Consider the following 13,704-nt stretch of genomic DNA (forward strand, 5'->3'; position numbering starts at 1 on the left):
TTTACCATTTTAATAATTTTTGAGCTACCAGTCTTTTTTATTTTCCACCTGTCAAATCCTTTATTTTTTTTCTCCTTTGTGTTTCTTCTATTTTTCTTTTTTTAGTGAGATAACATTGGTTTATAACATTGTATACATTTTATATGTATATTTATAATTTGACTTACATTTATACTACAGTGTGCTGACCATCAAGAGTTTAGTTTCAATCTATTACCATATAACTAGTTCCCTTACCCACTTTGCTATCTTCACCCCCCCTTCACCTTTGGTAACTGCTAATTTGTTCTTTGTATCTATGTGATTGTTTTTGTTTTGTTTTGTGAACAGTGTAAAATAGGAGTCCAGTTTCATTATTTTGAATATGAATATCCAGCTTTCCCCAAATCATTTATTGAAGAAACTGTCCCTTCTTCACTGAGTATTCTTCATTCTGCTGTAAACTATTAGTTGACCATACATGCACGTGTATTTATGGGCTCTCAATTCTGTTTCGTTTGTCTATGTGTCTGTTTTTATGTCAATACCATACTGTTTTTATTACAATAGCTTTGCAATATAGTTTAAAACCTGGATATGTGATGTCTTCAGCTTTGTTCTTCTTTCTCAATATTGCTTTGGTTGTTTGATGACTCTTGTAGCACCATATACATTTTAGAATTCTTTGTTATATTTCTGTGAAATGAATGTCATTAGGATAGTGATAGGGATTACATTAAATTCAGAGATGGCTTTGGGTAGTTAACAATATTAATGCTTTCAATCTATGAACAAAGGATATATTCACATTTATTTGTGTCTTCTATGTCTACATCAAGGTTGTACAGCTTTAAATATATAGATCTTTCATCACTTTGGTTAAATTTATTCTTAAATATTTCACTGTTTTTAATGCTATTCTTTTCAGATAATTTGTAATTAATGCATAGAAATGCAACTGATTTTTGTCTTTATTTTTTATTTTGAAACAACTGTATTTTATTATTTCTAACAATTTTTTTGGTGGAGTTTCAGGGTTTTCTATATATAAATCAAGTTATCTGCAAACAAATTTACTTATTTTCTGATTTGGATGCCTTTTATTTATTTTTTGTTTTCTAATTGCTTTGGCTAGGACTTCTAATATTAAGCAGAATAGGAGTGATAGGAGTGGGCATTCTTGCTTGTTCCTGGTGTTAGAGGAAAAGTTTCAACCTTTCACACTTAAGTATGACATTAGCTGTGAATTTGTCATTTATGGCCTTTATTATATGGAAGTACATTCCTTCTATATATAATTTGGAAAGTTGTTATCATGAAGCATTTTGTCAAATGCCTTTTCTGTGTCTATTGAGATAATTTCATAGTTTTAATTTTTCATCTATTGTTGACATCCTTTAATGGACTGGAACCTGGTGGTTCGGAGTCAATGATAAGACAGTAAAAGAGAGAGAGAAAGAGGCTGATATTCCTTGGTTTATGCAGAAAGTCGATTAAGCCTTTGACACAAGGCTTGCACTGCTCCACGAAGGCAGCAGGCGCCCCCTCAAGGGGGTGAAGGCACAGTGCGCCTTCACCAGAAGGTCTTAGAAGCCCGGGCAAGAAAGTGAGCTCAGTGAGCCTCTGTGCTCCAGAGAATTAGCGAGAGAGGGAAAGAGAGGGGGAGGGGGAGGGGGAGAGAGAGACCAAGCTCTGATGGAGCAAAGGTATTTTATTCAACATTGTGTGGGTATTTATACTGTCTTACAAGGGAGGGGGAGGGGGAGGGGGAGGGGGAGAGAGACACCGGGACCCAAGCTCTGATGGAGCAATGGTATTTTATTCAACATTGTGTGGGTATTTATACTGTCTTACAAGGTAGCTATTTTCAGCAGAGATAAAAATAAAAAGTCCAGATTTACAAATCATCATAAGGCAATACATATCAAAGAGAGAGAGGGTTGTAAATAATCACTTTTACCATATAGTTCATAAAAGGAAGAGGGTTGTAAACAGTTACTTATCACCGTTTGGAAACACTAATGAAGGAAATGCATTCATTCCTAAACCCCTGGAAGTAGTTTGCTACTCCACTTAATTCGTGAATGTTCAGGAATTTATAAAGGACAGAGGATTCATGACAGATCCAAAACAGCACACAGGAAGCCTCCTGTGAAATGCTTCCTGACAATCTATTAAATTAATATGTTGCTGCACCACACCAGGCTTCCCTGTCCTCCACTATCTAGCAGAATTTGTTCATGTCCATTGAGTCAGAAATGCTATCTACCCATCTCATTCTCTGCCACCCCCTTCTCCTTCTGCCTTCAATCTTTCCCAGCATCAGAGTCTTTTCCAATGAATCTGCTCTTCACATCAGGTGGCCAAAACATTGGAGCTTCAGCTTCAGTATCAGTCCTTCCAACGAATATTCAGGGTTGATTTCCTTTAAGATTGATTGGTTTGATCTCCTTGCAGTCCAAGGAGCTCTCATGAGTCTTCTCTAGCACCATGATTTGAAAGTATTCATTCAAATGCATGTTTCTAGGAATCTATTAATTATTTTCCTATGTTGTCCAATTTGTTGTAATATAATTGTTTATAGTAGTTTCCTACGATCCCTTGTATTTCTGTGGTAATGTCTCTTTTTTCACTTACAATTTTATTTACTTGAATCCTCTTTTTCTTGTTTAATAGATTTGTCAATTTTGTTTACCTATTCAAAGAACCCAGTTTCTTATTGTCTTCTACTCTTTTCCTATTCTCTATTTTATTTATTTTTGCATGATCTTTATTATTTCCTTACTTCTGCTAACTTTGAACTTAATTTGTTCTTGTTTTTTTAGTTCTTTGAGGTATAATGCTAGGATGTTCAATAAGGTCTTTCTTTCTTTCTTTCTTTTTTTTTTTTTTTGTTAATTTAGGCATTTATAGCCATAACCTTTCCTCATTAAACTGTTTTTTGCTGCATTCCCAAGTAATGATGTGTTATGTTTTTATTTTATTTTGCCTAAAGATTTTTTTTGACTTCCCTTTTGTTTTCTGCTTTGTTCCATTGGTTGTTCATAAGTGTGTTGTTTAATTTTCATGTATTTGTAAAATTTCAGCTTTCCCCTGTGATTGATTTCTAGTTTCCTATCATTACAGCAGGAAAGAAAAACTTGATACAATTTATTTCTCTTAAAATTCGTTGAGACCTTGTATTGTGGCCTAACATATTATCCAGCTTAGAAAATGTTCCATGTGTACTTGAACACGGTGTGTATTCTTTTGCTGTTGGATGGAATGTTCTATCTATGTCTGTCAGGTCGACTAAGTTTATAATCTTGTTCCAGTTTGCTCTTTCCTTATTGATTCTCTGCATGGTCTATTCATTGTAGACCCTGGGTAGTTAAGTCCCCAAATATTATTGCATTGGTGCTTATTTCTCTGTTAGTTCTGTTTATATTTGGTTTATGTATTTATGCTGGGTACATAAATACTTATAATTGTTATATCTTCTTGGTAAATTGATGCAGAAGGCAATGGCACCCCAGTCCAGTACTCTCGCCTGGAAAATCCCATGGACGGAGGAGCCTGGTAGGCTGCAGTCCATGGGGTCGAGAAGAGTCGGACACGACTGAGCGACTTCACTTTCACTTTTCACTTTCATGCATTGGAGAAGGAAATGGCAACCCACTCCAGTGTGCTTGCCTGGAGAATCCCAGGGATGGGGGAGCCTGGTGGGCTGCCGTCTATGGGGTTGCACAGAGTTGGACACGACTGAGGCGACTTAGCAGTAGCAGCAGCAGATTATACAATGACCTTCTTTGTCTCTCAGTTCATCCCACCCTTTCCGTCCCCCACTGTGTCCAAAAGTTATCGCTTTTGACTTAAAATCTATTTTGTCTGCTATAAATATAGCTTCTTTCTTTTGGTTTCATTTACTCAGAATTTGTTTTTTCATCCCTTTATTTTGTTCTGTGTGTATCTTTGTAGTTGATGTGTCTCTCTTCTGAGCAGCATATAGTTAAACCTTGTTTTATTATCCATTCAGCCACTTGATTGAAGAATTGAATTTAAATTTATAGAATTACAGATGTGTAAGAACTTACAAATGCCATCCCCTGTGGCTCATGGACAGACATCCTGATGGATTCTGTGATGCAGTTAGTAACATTTATGTCCCTTTGGTCCCCTCTGAGAGTCCTTTCTGACACTTTCTGAGTTGCTCCCCACCACTGTCACACCACACATTTAAATATTCCCCTTCAGTCTATCCAACATCTGAGTTTTTGCTCCAATAGTGTGTTGAAAACTCTCTGCTGGACTCCTGGATTTCCACAAGGCTCTCTTGTTCTTTGGTGATTGTCTAAGTTGGTGGTCTTAAAGGAAAGACAGAAGAAAATTCTTATTCTGCTATGATGATAATATCACTCTGGTCCAGTTTCTTTCTGCATGAGTTTTTACTTTCTAGTTCTTTTTGCTACAGTCTGTGAGTTCATTTGTCCAAAAGGTACAAATGCAGAACTGTGAGGTGAATGGACTGAGAGCCTGTGATAGATAGTGAAGAAAGTCAGAAAGAGAAAAACAAATATCTTATATTAACACATATATATAATCTAGAAAAATGGTATTGATGAACTTATATGCAGGGTAGGGATGGAGACACAGATGTAAAGAACAAGTTTTGTCTCCTGATTCAATATGGACTTTAAGCCTATAAAAATTATTTAGTGTAATATTTTCTCCCCCACTCCTCCCCAGGGGAACAGTAATGTAATTTACATGTTTAACACTCTGTTTTCACTTCCTTTTTAAAGTCTATAATACGGGAATTTCCCTTCTTACCTGTTTGGCTATGCATTTTAAAAATTAGGTAAAATTTATCCATCCCTGAGTGAATGTATGAATGCTTTTTCTGACTGGGGATTATACCTATGTGAACTGGAAAACAGTTGCTAGGAGAACATGTTAGAAGAGTGAGCAAAAACCTCTAAAGGGAAATTGAGACTGAAAGCCAGGATATAATTTGGATCTTAGTGCTTATTTATTTTTCTGTCACAAACTGATGTTTAGCTGCCAGGAAGATACCCAGAGAAAGCTGCTGTAGGTGATGCTATTAAGGGACGGGATAGTCAATGACCCATGGTCCACAGCTCTCAGTAATTGTCCTTCCCACATGGAAAGTCATAACCCATTCATCTCCTGGAAAATCCATGAACATACAATTAAAATAGAAAGCAGAAAGCTTCAGATTGAATTGTCTGATTCTTGGGGGCCCCTCTGCACCTGCCATCCCCAGGGAGTCTAGGCCACTTACCAGGTGGTGTTTTTACACACAGAGGAAGGGCAGCTCCCTGTTGTAGATGCTACTCAGATATCTGCCAAGAGCCTCAGTAAGTCATCCTGTGCCTCTGTCTCCCCTCAGACTCCAAGATTAGGCTTACCTCTACTCCCCACCACAAGAATGGCAATGCCTTCTGTAGAAGGGGTTTATAGCAACTTTTACCAGTACTGAGGAAACTGGTACTGTTTGTGAAGACAAAAAATTTGAGCTCTGTAAAACTTCAGTCTCTCAAAACAATCATTATCTGAAGCCAAAACTTACTTCTGCCCTTCTCTAATTGAGCAAATATGGGGATAACTCTTTTAGAAGCTGGATCTCTGGTGCATCCTTTTTTTTTTTTTAAGTATTTGGTTGTGCTAAGTCTTAGTTGTGGTACACAGGATCTTTAGTTGCAGCATGTGGCGTCTAGTTCCCTGACCAGGGATTTGAACCCAGGCCCTCTACATTGGGAGTGCTGAGTCTTACCCACTGGACCATCAGTGGGAAAATCCCTGGAGTATCTCCATCTTTACATCTGCCAAGGAAGTAAGGGAGAACAACTTTGAGGCATTCTTAGTCTGAAATCTGTGTCATGCTAATTGGCCTATATAGGACCCCAGTAGATTTCTTGAAATTAATTAATTGAATTGAAGAGAATCTGCTGGGCAGAGGGGTCTGTTTCTGCCTAAATAACATCTGTCTGTATAGACAACATCCCTATTTCCACTAGCCAATTCTTTTCCAGAAATTCTCCAACAAACATTACCTCTGTGCATGCATGTGAAGTAGCTTCAGTCATGTCCGACTCTTTGCGATCTTATGGACTATAGCCTGCCAGGCTCCTCTGTCCATGGGATTCTCCAGGCAAGAATACTGGAGTGGGTTGTCATTTCCTTACCATTTCCATACCTATCAAGAGAGACATATCATGTTGTTCAAAATAATTATCAGTTAGTTCAGTTCAGTCGCTCAGTCGTGTCTGACTCTTTGTGACCCCATGAATCGCAGCACGCCAGACCTCCCTGTCCATCACCAACCCCCGGAGTTCACTCAGATTCACATCCATCGAGTCAGTGATGCCATCCAGCCATCTCATCCTCGGTCATCCCCTTCTCCTCCTGCCCCCAATCCCTCCCAGCATCAAAGTCTTTTCCAATGAGTCAACTCTTCGCATGAGGTGGCCAAAGTACTGGAGCTTCAGCTTCAGCATCATTCCTTCCAAAGAAATCCCAGGGCTGATCTCCTTCAGAATGGACTGGTTGGATCTCCTTGCAGTCCAAGGGACTCTCAAGAGTCTTCTCCAACACCACAGTTCAAAAGCATCAATTCTTCGGCGCTCAGCGTTCTTCACAGTCCAACTCTCACATCCATACATGACCACTGGAAAAACCATAGCCTTGACTAGATGGACCTTAGTCGGCAAAGTAATGTCTCTGCTTTTGAATATACTATCTAGGCTGGTCATAACTTTTCTTCCAAGGAGTAAGCGTCTTTGAACTTCATGGCTGCAGTCAGCATCTGCAGTGATTTTGGAGCCCCCCCCCAAAAAATCTGACACTGTTTCCACTGTTTCCCCATCTATTTCCCATGAAGTGATGGGACTGGATGCCATGATCTTCATTTTCTGAATGTTGAGCTTTAAGCTAACTTTTTCACTCTCCTCTTTCACTTTCATCAAGAGGCTTTTTACTTCCTCTTCACTTTCTGCCATAAGGGTGGTGTCATCTGCATATCTGAGGTTATTGATATTTCTCCCGGCATTCCAGCTTGTGCTTCCTCCAGCCCAATATTTCTCATGATGTACTCTGCATATAAGTTAAATAAACAGGGTGACAGTATACAGCTTTGACATACTCCTTTTCCTATTTGGAACCAGTCTGTTGTTCCATGTCCAGTTCTAACTGTTGCTTCCTGATCTGCATACAGATTTCTCAAGAGGCAGGTCAGGTGGTCTGGTATTCTCATCTCTTTCAGAATTTTCCACAGTTTCTTGTGATCCACACAGTCAAAGGCTTTGGCATAGTCAATAAAGCAGAAATAGATGTTTTTCTGGAACTCTCTTGCTTTTGCTATGATCCAGTGGATGTTGGCAATTAGATCTCTGGTTCCTCTGCCTTTTCTAAAACCAGCTTGAAATAATTATAGTAACTATTAAAATTACTACCACAACTACTACCACACAATGATGATGACCTTGCCAATGACTACTTCTATACCCATGTGTAGTGCATATATATATATATATATTATATATATAATTATATATATAATGACATTTAACCTGTCAGAGTGACCTTAGAACCCCACATTCAACCAGATGCATCCAGAGATCTCTGAAGTTTACCAGCCTAGAGAAGTTTACCTTTTCTATCCTAACTATCCTAGTAGTCAACTTCCTCAAATAGGAGATGCTATGTTTTTCTCTTCTTAGTTGTATTTCATGACAGTACTCTTGGTTTCAATTCTGGCATACTCCATCTTGGTTTGGCACTGTACTTTGTGTCCTATTCAAGATATTGAAGAGAATTTGCAGGGATTACTTTTGCTCTGCATCTGAGAAAATATCTTTCTGTATATTACCACCTGTGGAATCTCCAAGTCAAGCATCTATGTGGTTGCACCAAGAAACTTTTCTATCTATGCGTAAATCTGCTTTCCTCTGCTACCCGTGACTCCATCTTGCTGGTGGCTAATTATCTCTGCACAAGGGATTTTTTAAAATCTCTCACTTTGGTTTGGAGAAGGCAATGGCAACCCACTCCAGTACTCTTGCTTGGAGAATCCCAGGGACGGGGGAGCCTGGTAGGCTGCTGTCTGTGGGGTCACACAGAGTCGGACATGACTGAAGCGACTTAGCAGCAGCAGCAGCAGCTCACTTTGGTTAACCTCCACCCTCCCCCCCCCACACACACACAATTTCACTTTTGCTGTTACAGTCTTAAACATTAAGTTACCCTTTCTTCCACTGTATTACGTAGCTTCCTAATCTGGCTGCTGTTCCTAGTTTGCTTCCAATTTTCGGTGTGCTTTCAGTCTGTGTCTTTCCACAGGCAGATGCCTGCCATCTGTCAGACACAAAACAGCATCCAGGAACTTCCTTGATGGTCCAGTGACTAAGTCTCCACACTCCCTATGCAGGGGGCCTAGGTTTGGTCCTTAGTTGGGGAATTAAATCCCACATGCTGCAACTGAGAGTTCACAAGCCACAACTAAAAGATTCTGAATGCTGCAACTAAGACCTGATGCAGCCACAGAAATAAATACATATTTTAAAGAATCAGCACCCAGATGGAGCATATCAATCATCTCAGAGGACTTGTTGCCACCATTGTGGTCCATCCACCTCACTATGACAATGGTTGTCTCTAACAACTCATTATTTCTCCTTTCCACCTACAATACTCACCTTCACACAAACTGTGAATTTTATCCCACACCATTAGTGGTAACACCTTAGGAAATATTAATTTCCAACCAAACAGGCTACATTTCTGTACAGGACATATTGGAATTAATGAAAGGTTGTGAATATTTTGAAAAACTTCCTCAAATGTTGATGAAAACTTATACCTACCACTAACTCCTTCACCATCTTTTACTTTCTCCTCTCTCTACTCTCTTCTCTAATTTGCTTCCACCCATCAAAATTCTATGACTTTCTGGCTGGCCAAGAAGAGGAGGAATTATAGGCCAACTAGGAATACTTCTAGCAGGTAAGGACTTGATGATCAGTTCTGGTCTCAGGGAAAGAAAACTTACCCTGTTTGAAACACAAATAAACCATTTATGCAGATAGTTAAAGTAGCATTGGATGGCTTCTCTGATAGCTCACTTGGTAAAGAATCTGCCTGAATGCAGGAGACTCAGATTCGATTCCTGGGTTAGGAAGATCTGCTGGAGAAGGGATAGGCTTCCCACTCCAGAATTCTTGGGCTTCCTTAGTGGCTCAGCTGGTAAAAAATCCGCCTGCAATTTGGGAGATCTGGGTTTGATCCCTGGGTTGGGAAGATCCCCTGGAGAAGGGAAAGGTTACCCACTCCAGTATTCTGGCCTAGAGAATTCCATGGACTCTGTGGTCCATGGGGTCACAAAGAGTCGGATACGGCTGAGCAACTTTCACTTTCCTTTCACTTTCCCCTTAGCAATATGTCACAATATCTTTTATTCCTATAAAATATTCTTCTGAAGAGTCATTTTAATGGCAGCTTGGTAGTCTGTGTATAATTTATTTTCAAACTGCCTTTGTTGGGTGTTTTTAGCATTTTCTTTTTACATGATTATAATGGTTCATAACATCACCTATATACATCAGCATTTCCCAAAATAAAACTACATTTATAGCAAATGATATTAAGTGTTCACCTGAACAGATAACATTGAGTCTATGATTATTATCTCACTATCAGTCAGTCTCCAGGTTACAAACATCTATGATTATGTGATTTAAAGTTTCATGTTGCATAAGGTCCAAAAACACGACTTGCATCTGCCTCGACACCCTAGCAGTCTGTTCTATACAACATTTATGAAGACTACATATTATCAGGATGAGAATGACAGTAGGCTTTAATATGATGCATGCTTTGTAGGGTATAGCCATATTAAGACCAGTCTGTGGTACAAAAAGCAGTATGGTTTAGAAATAGGGAAGGGGATAATGTTTGCAATGATATAGAGCAAGTGCTTTGAATCTTAGTGAAAATCTCATTCTACAAACTTAGAAAAATCTCACCTAAGACTTAGGAAAATCTCACCTAAGAAACCTGAGCCATTATAACAATGGCCCTTCTATCTTAAGGGAAGATTAGAGACAATACTTCATAGTAAGACATCAAAGTGTTTAAAAGGCAGTCTATGGAACTGAACTGCCTGGGTTGGACTCCCAGTTGTTACTACTGGAAATTGACCATGTTGATCTTGATGGCTTTTTTTCTGGTTTGCCTCAGTTACTTCAATTGCATGAAAGGTAGAGCTCGGATTTTACAAGTTTACTGAGTATTAAAAATAACTTTGTGAACATAAAGCTCTTTGAATGTATTCAGCTTATTAATAACCATATATAAGTGTAAGCTATCATCAGCGTTAAGATGTGGAATTTCTCTGCCATTGAGAGGATCATCTTTAATTTTCTTGGCATCTACAGAAAAGAAGATAGTGGTGAGACATTGAAGAGCTCTTCTACTTCCTTTTTTGCTAATTGTGCAAAACTTACTTTGAAAAGTAGTTTCATTTCCTGATCGTGGAATTCAGCAGGTGGTTGTGGGAACATCTCAAATAGCTGAACCAGGCCTTCACACTGTTATGGTCATTGCTGATAATCTTTGGTGAGCTAACATGAATTTAGAACTGATGTGGAAGCAGGATGAGATCTCCAACTCCTGAAAGATCTAAGGATTTCTCAGAGCCCAGGGACCAATAGAAATGCTTGGGTTGCTGCTTCCAGGTTAGATTTCAAAGGCAGATGCAAAACAGTGGCCCTGGGAAAATCCTGTTGCAATACCTCCTCATTCTAAATGCTCAGGGCAGGCCCCTTTACCATTTATTGACCATGAATGGAGTGAATGAATGAATCTCTTTTATCTTAGATCTCAGACAGTGATATGTTCTCATAAATAAACTTTTCATAATTTCAACATTTCATAATGCTTAATTCCTCTCCTTGAAAAGTATTTAAACAATTATCAACAAGATTTTGGCTTAAAAGATGCATTGGGACCTGTAGCTAATGTTCCTTTGCTTAATCGTGGGCAATGGGGGAGAAGAGAACTGCTGCTGAGAAGCAAGAGTCCTTTTTTCTACAGTCAGTAGGCACTAAATTCGGTAAGTCCCTTACATATGAACCTTCAAGCTGTGAACTTTCAAAGGTGTGAATGTGTTAGGGGAAGCACACTGATTGAAACCGCCCACCCTGGCAAGGCACCATAGTAACAATTTGCATGAGTTGTTTTATGACAAGAGATCCTAATAAGGAATATGGAACAAATAAGCCACCACCAACTGGAATAGTTCGGGAAAGGTCGAAAGGAGACACCGCGTGTCCGTCCACTTCTCAGAATCCCTCTCGCTAGCGTCCATCTTGGCTGAGCGATGCGTGTGCCACCAGGAAAGACTGAATTAGAATGATTGGCCAAAGACCACCCGGAAACTAATCCCATCACCATAAAACCCGGGACTGCGAGCCATGCGGCAGAGCAGTTCTCCTGGGTTCCCTTACCCTACTGCTCTCCACCCGTGCCCTTCCCAATAAAATCTCTTGCTTTGTCAGCACATGTCTCCTCGGACAATTCTTTTCCGAGTGTTAGACAAGAGCTCAGTGTCGGGCCCTGGAAGGGTTCCCCTTTCCTGCAACAAATGTGCTTGCTCTCCATCTCCTATTGCTGATAATTCTTCAGAATGACCATGTGTCTATCATTGCTTCTTTGACTCTCTATCAGGAGTCAGCAAACTTTCTCTGTAAAAGGCCAGAGAGTAAATAGTTTAGGCTTTTCAGGTCTCTGTTGTAACTTTGTAAACTCTTTCATTATAGCAGAAAAGCCACTATGGACCATCTGTAAATGAACAGGCACAACTTTGTCTCAATTACACTTGATTTACCAGAACACGCAGCTGATAAGCTCACAAGGCACTGTCTGCTAGTTCTGACTCTAGGCCATTATACAATTCTGAATTTCTTCATATGTATGATTCTTTTCTAACATTGCATGAATAAAGATAATTTCATCTTACTGCTTGATTTAGAACTGTGCTAAACAAAAGAGGTAAATGAAGACAATGTTTTATTCTATACACAGAAAATCCACATGAGCCAAGACTAAATCTGAGGAGCTGGAGAATTGTTCCCTTGCTTATCCAATGATAACAACCAAGTGGGAGGGTCTTTGTGGGCTCTAAGGAATTGTACTGGGATAAACAGATCCCTGTCTCACCTTTAACTGTGAGACATTAATGGAACAGGAATGTATAGGGACACTTACAGGAGTTTTAGCTTTCAGCTTCCTCAGGAGCAAGACTCATCTCTTGCATTCACTCTATCCTTTGAATAATTCTTAGTGACTGACTCAAAGGTTCAGTTAGTCAACTATACCCCAAGCCTGTGAAGTTGCTCATCATGAGCCCTTTCAATAGCATTTCAAACCATGACTTAGAATATTTCCTTCCTATCTTGGAAAGCATTATCCCTGGAAATTTTTTCTAGCTTCTAGGTGAAGAGTCTAGTAATGGTTTAAAGATTGGCTTTATTGTAAGTCCCAGGGCCAAGTCCCCATGGGATCTAGTCTCCATCTATAAAGGAGAGCAAAATTCTTGAATTAACCTATTGTTACTGCAATGCACCTTTTCTGCTCTTCTAATTTTATTGAACAACAGATTGTCCCTCAATATTCAACAAGTAAGTCTAGTTTTCCACCTGTATTAGTCAGTAACAAATCACACGTTTTTCTCAAAAATTAAAATTCTAAATTCCATAAGTTTCTTGTGGCATTTGGCTCTGGATTTACAGTGATACTTCAGGAGATATGACATCTCTTATATGACTGACCTTTGCTTGTTTACACTATACATCCAAATTCTGGTAATCATGGTGTATTTGGACAGTGGTAGGGAGAATATTTTCATTTGAGATATAGCTTAGTTCCTCATCTTGGGATCAAAATCCTCAACTATAATTCTAAAATATAATGCAAATGTGACAAACACAAAACATAGTTTGGTACCATAAATAAGTGAAGACACAGGGTGGAAATTAGATAATCCATGACCAATCTAAAAAGAGCAGCCCTCGGGGAGGACGTTTGTATTTGGTAATGAATTTTTTTCCCACAATTATCAGTCGTGTAAGAACTAAACCTTGGATTTAAACTCATATCTTCCTCATTATAGATTCAATGACTGGACAAAAAATTTTTGGAAGCATTTAAGAAGAAAGTTTTGAGAATTGAAATTACTGGATCTTATTCTAGTAACCAGCTTATTCTGCAGTTATCCAGGCCACTTTGTGGTTTCAGCTAGCTAGTTAAGAAGAAGGAACAGAATATGAATTTATAATATGGCATAGAGCCTTAAAAGATAGGAAGAAAGCATGAGCTATGGGAAAGCAAATGCCCACTAAGGACAATGGTCCCCTGTGTGATGTCACTAATGGAGAAAGCTAAGAAGTAGGAGCTTTAGAAGAATACTCTTTATCCATGTAAAAAGTTATTCCCTGCAATGGACTGACTGTTTTAGTCAGTTACCCATTCATGTGTTAAAACCATCTTCCCAAAGTGATAGTATTTGGAGGTAGGATTTTTGTGAGGTAAGGGTAGAGTCTTCCTGAATGGGATTAGTGCCCTTATAAGAAGAGGTCAAAACTGGTTAGTTTTCTTCCTGCTATATTAGAAAACAAGTCATCAGTCTGCAACTTGGAAAAGGGGCCTCAGCAGAACTAGACCATGCTGGCA

The 13,704-nt window shown here is 39.1% G+C and overlaps 1 protein-coding gene across 1 annotated transcript in view; it reads left to right on the forward strand.

Annotated features, from left to right (window-relative positions):
* Nucleotides 1-11,016: 11,016 nt before the first annotated feature.
* The window catches only part of FCRL3 (Fc receptor like 3), a 62,724-nt gene continuing 60,036 nt past the window's right edge, over nt 11,017-13,704 (forward strand). Inside the window, exon 1 of the mRNA XM_040229909.1 lies at nt 11,017-11,086. Coding sequence (XP_040085843.1) covers nt 11,017-11,086 — 70 coding nt within the window. The remainder of the gene's footprint in view (nt 11,087-13,704) is intronic.

This window comes from Oryx dammah, unplaced genomic scaffold, assembly GCF_014754425.2.
Source record: "Oryx dammah isolate SB20612 unplaced genomic scaffold, SCBI_Odam_1.1 HiC_scaffold_28, whole genome shotgun sequence".
Lineage (NCBI taxonomy): Eukaryota > Metazoa > Chordata > Mammalia > Artiodactyla > Bovidae > Oryx > Oryx dammah.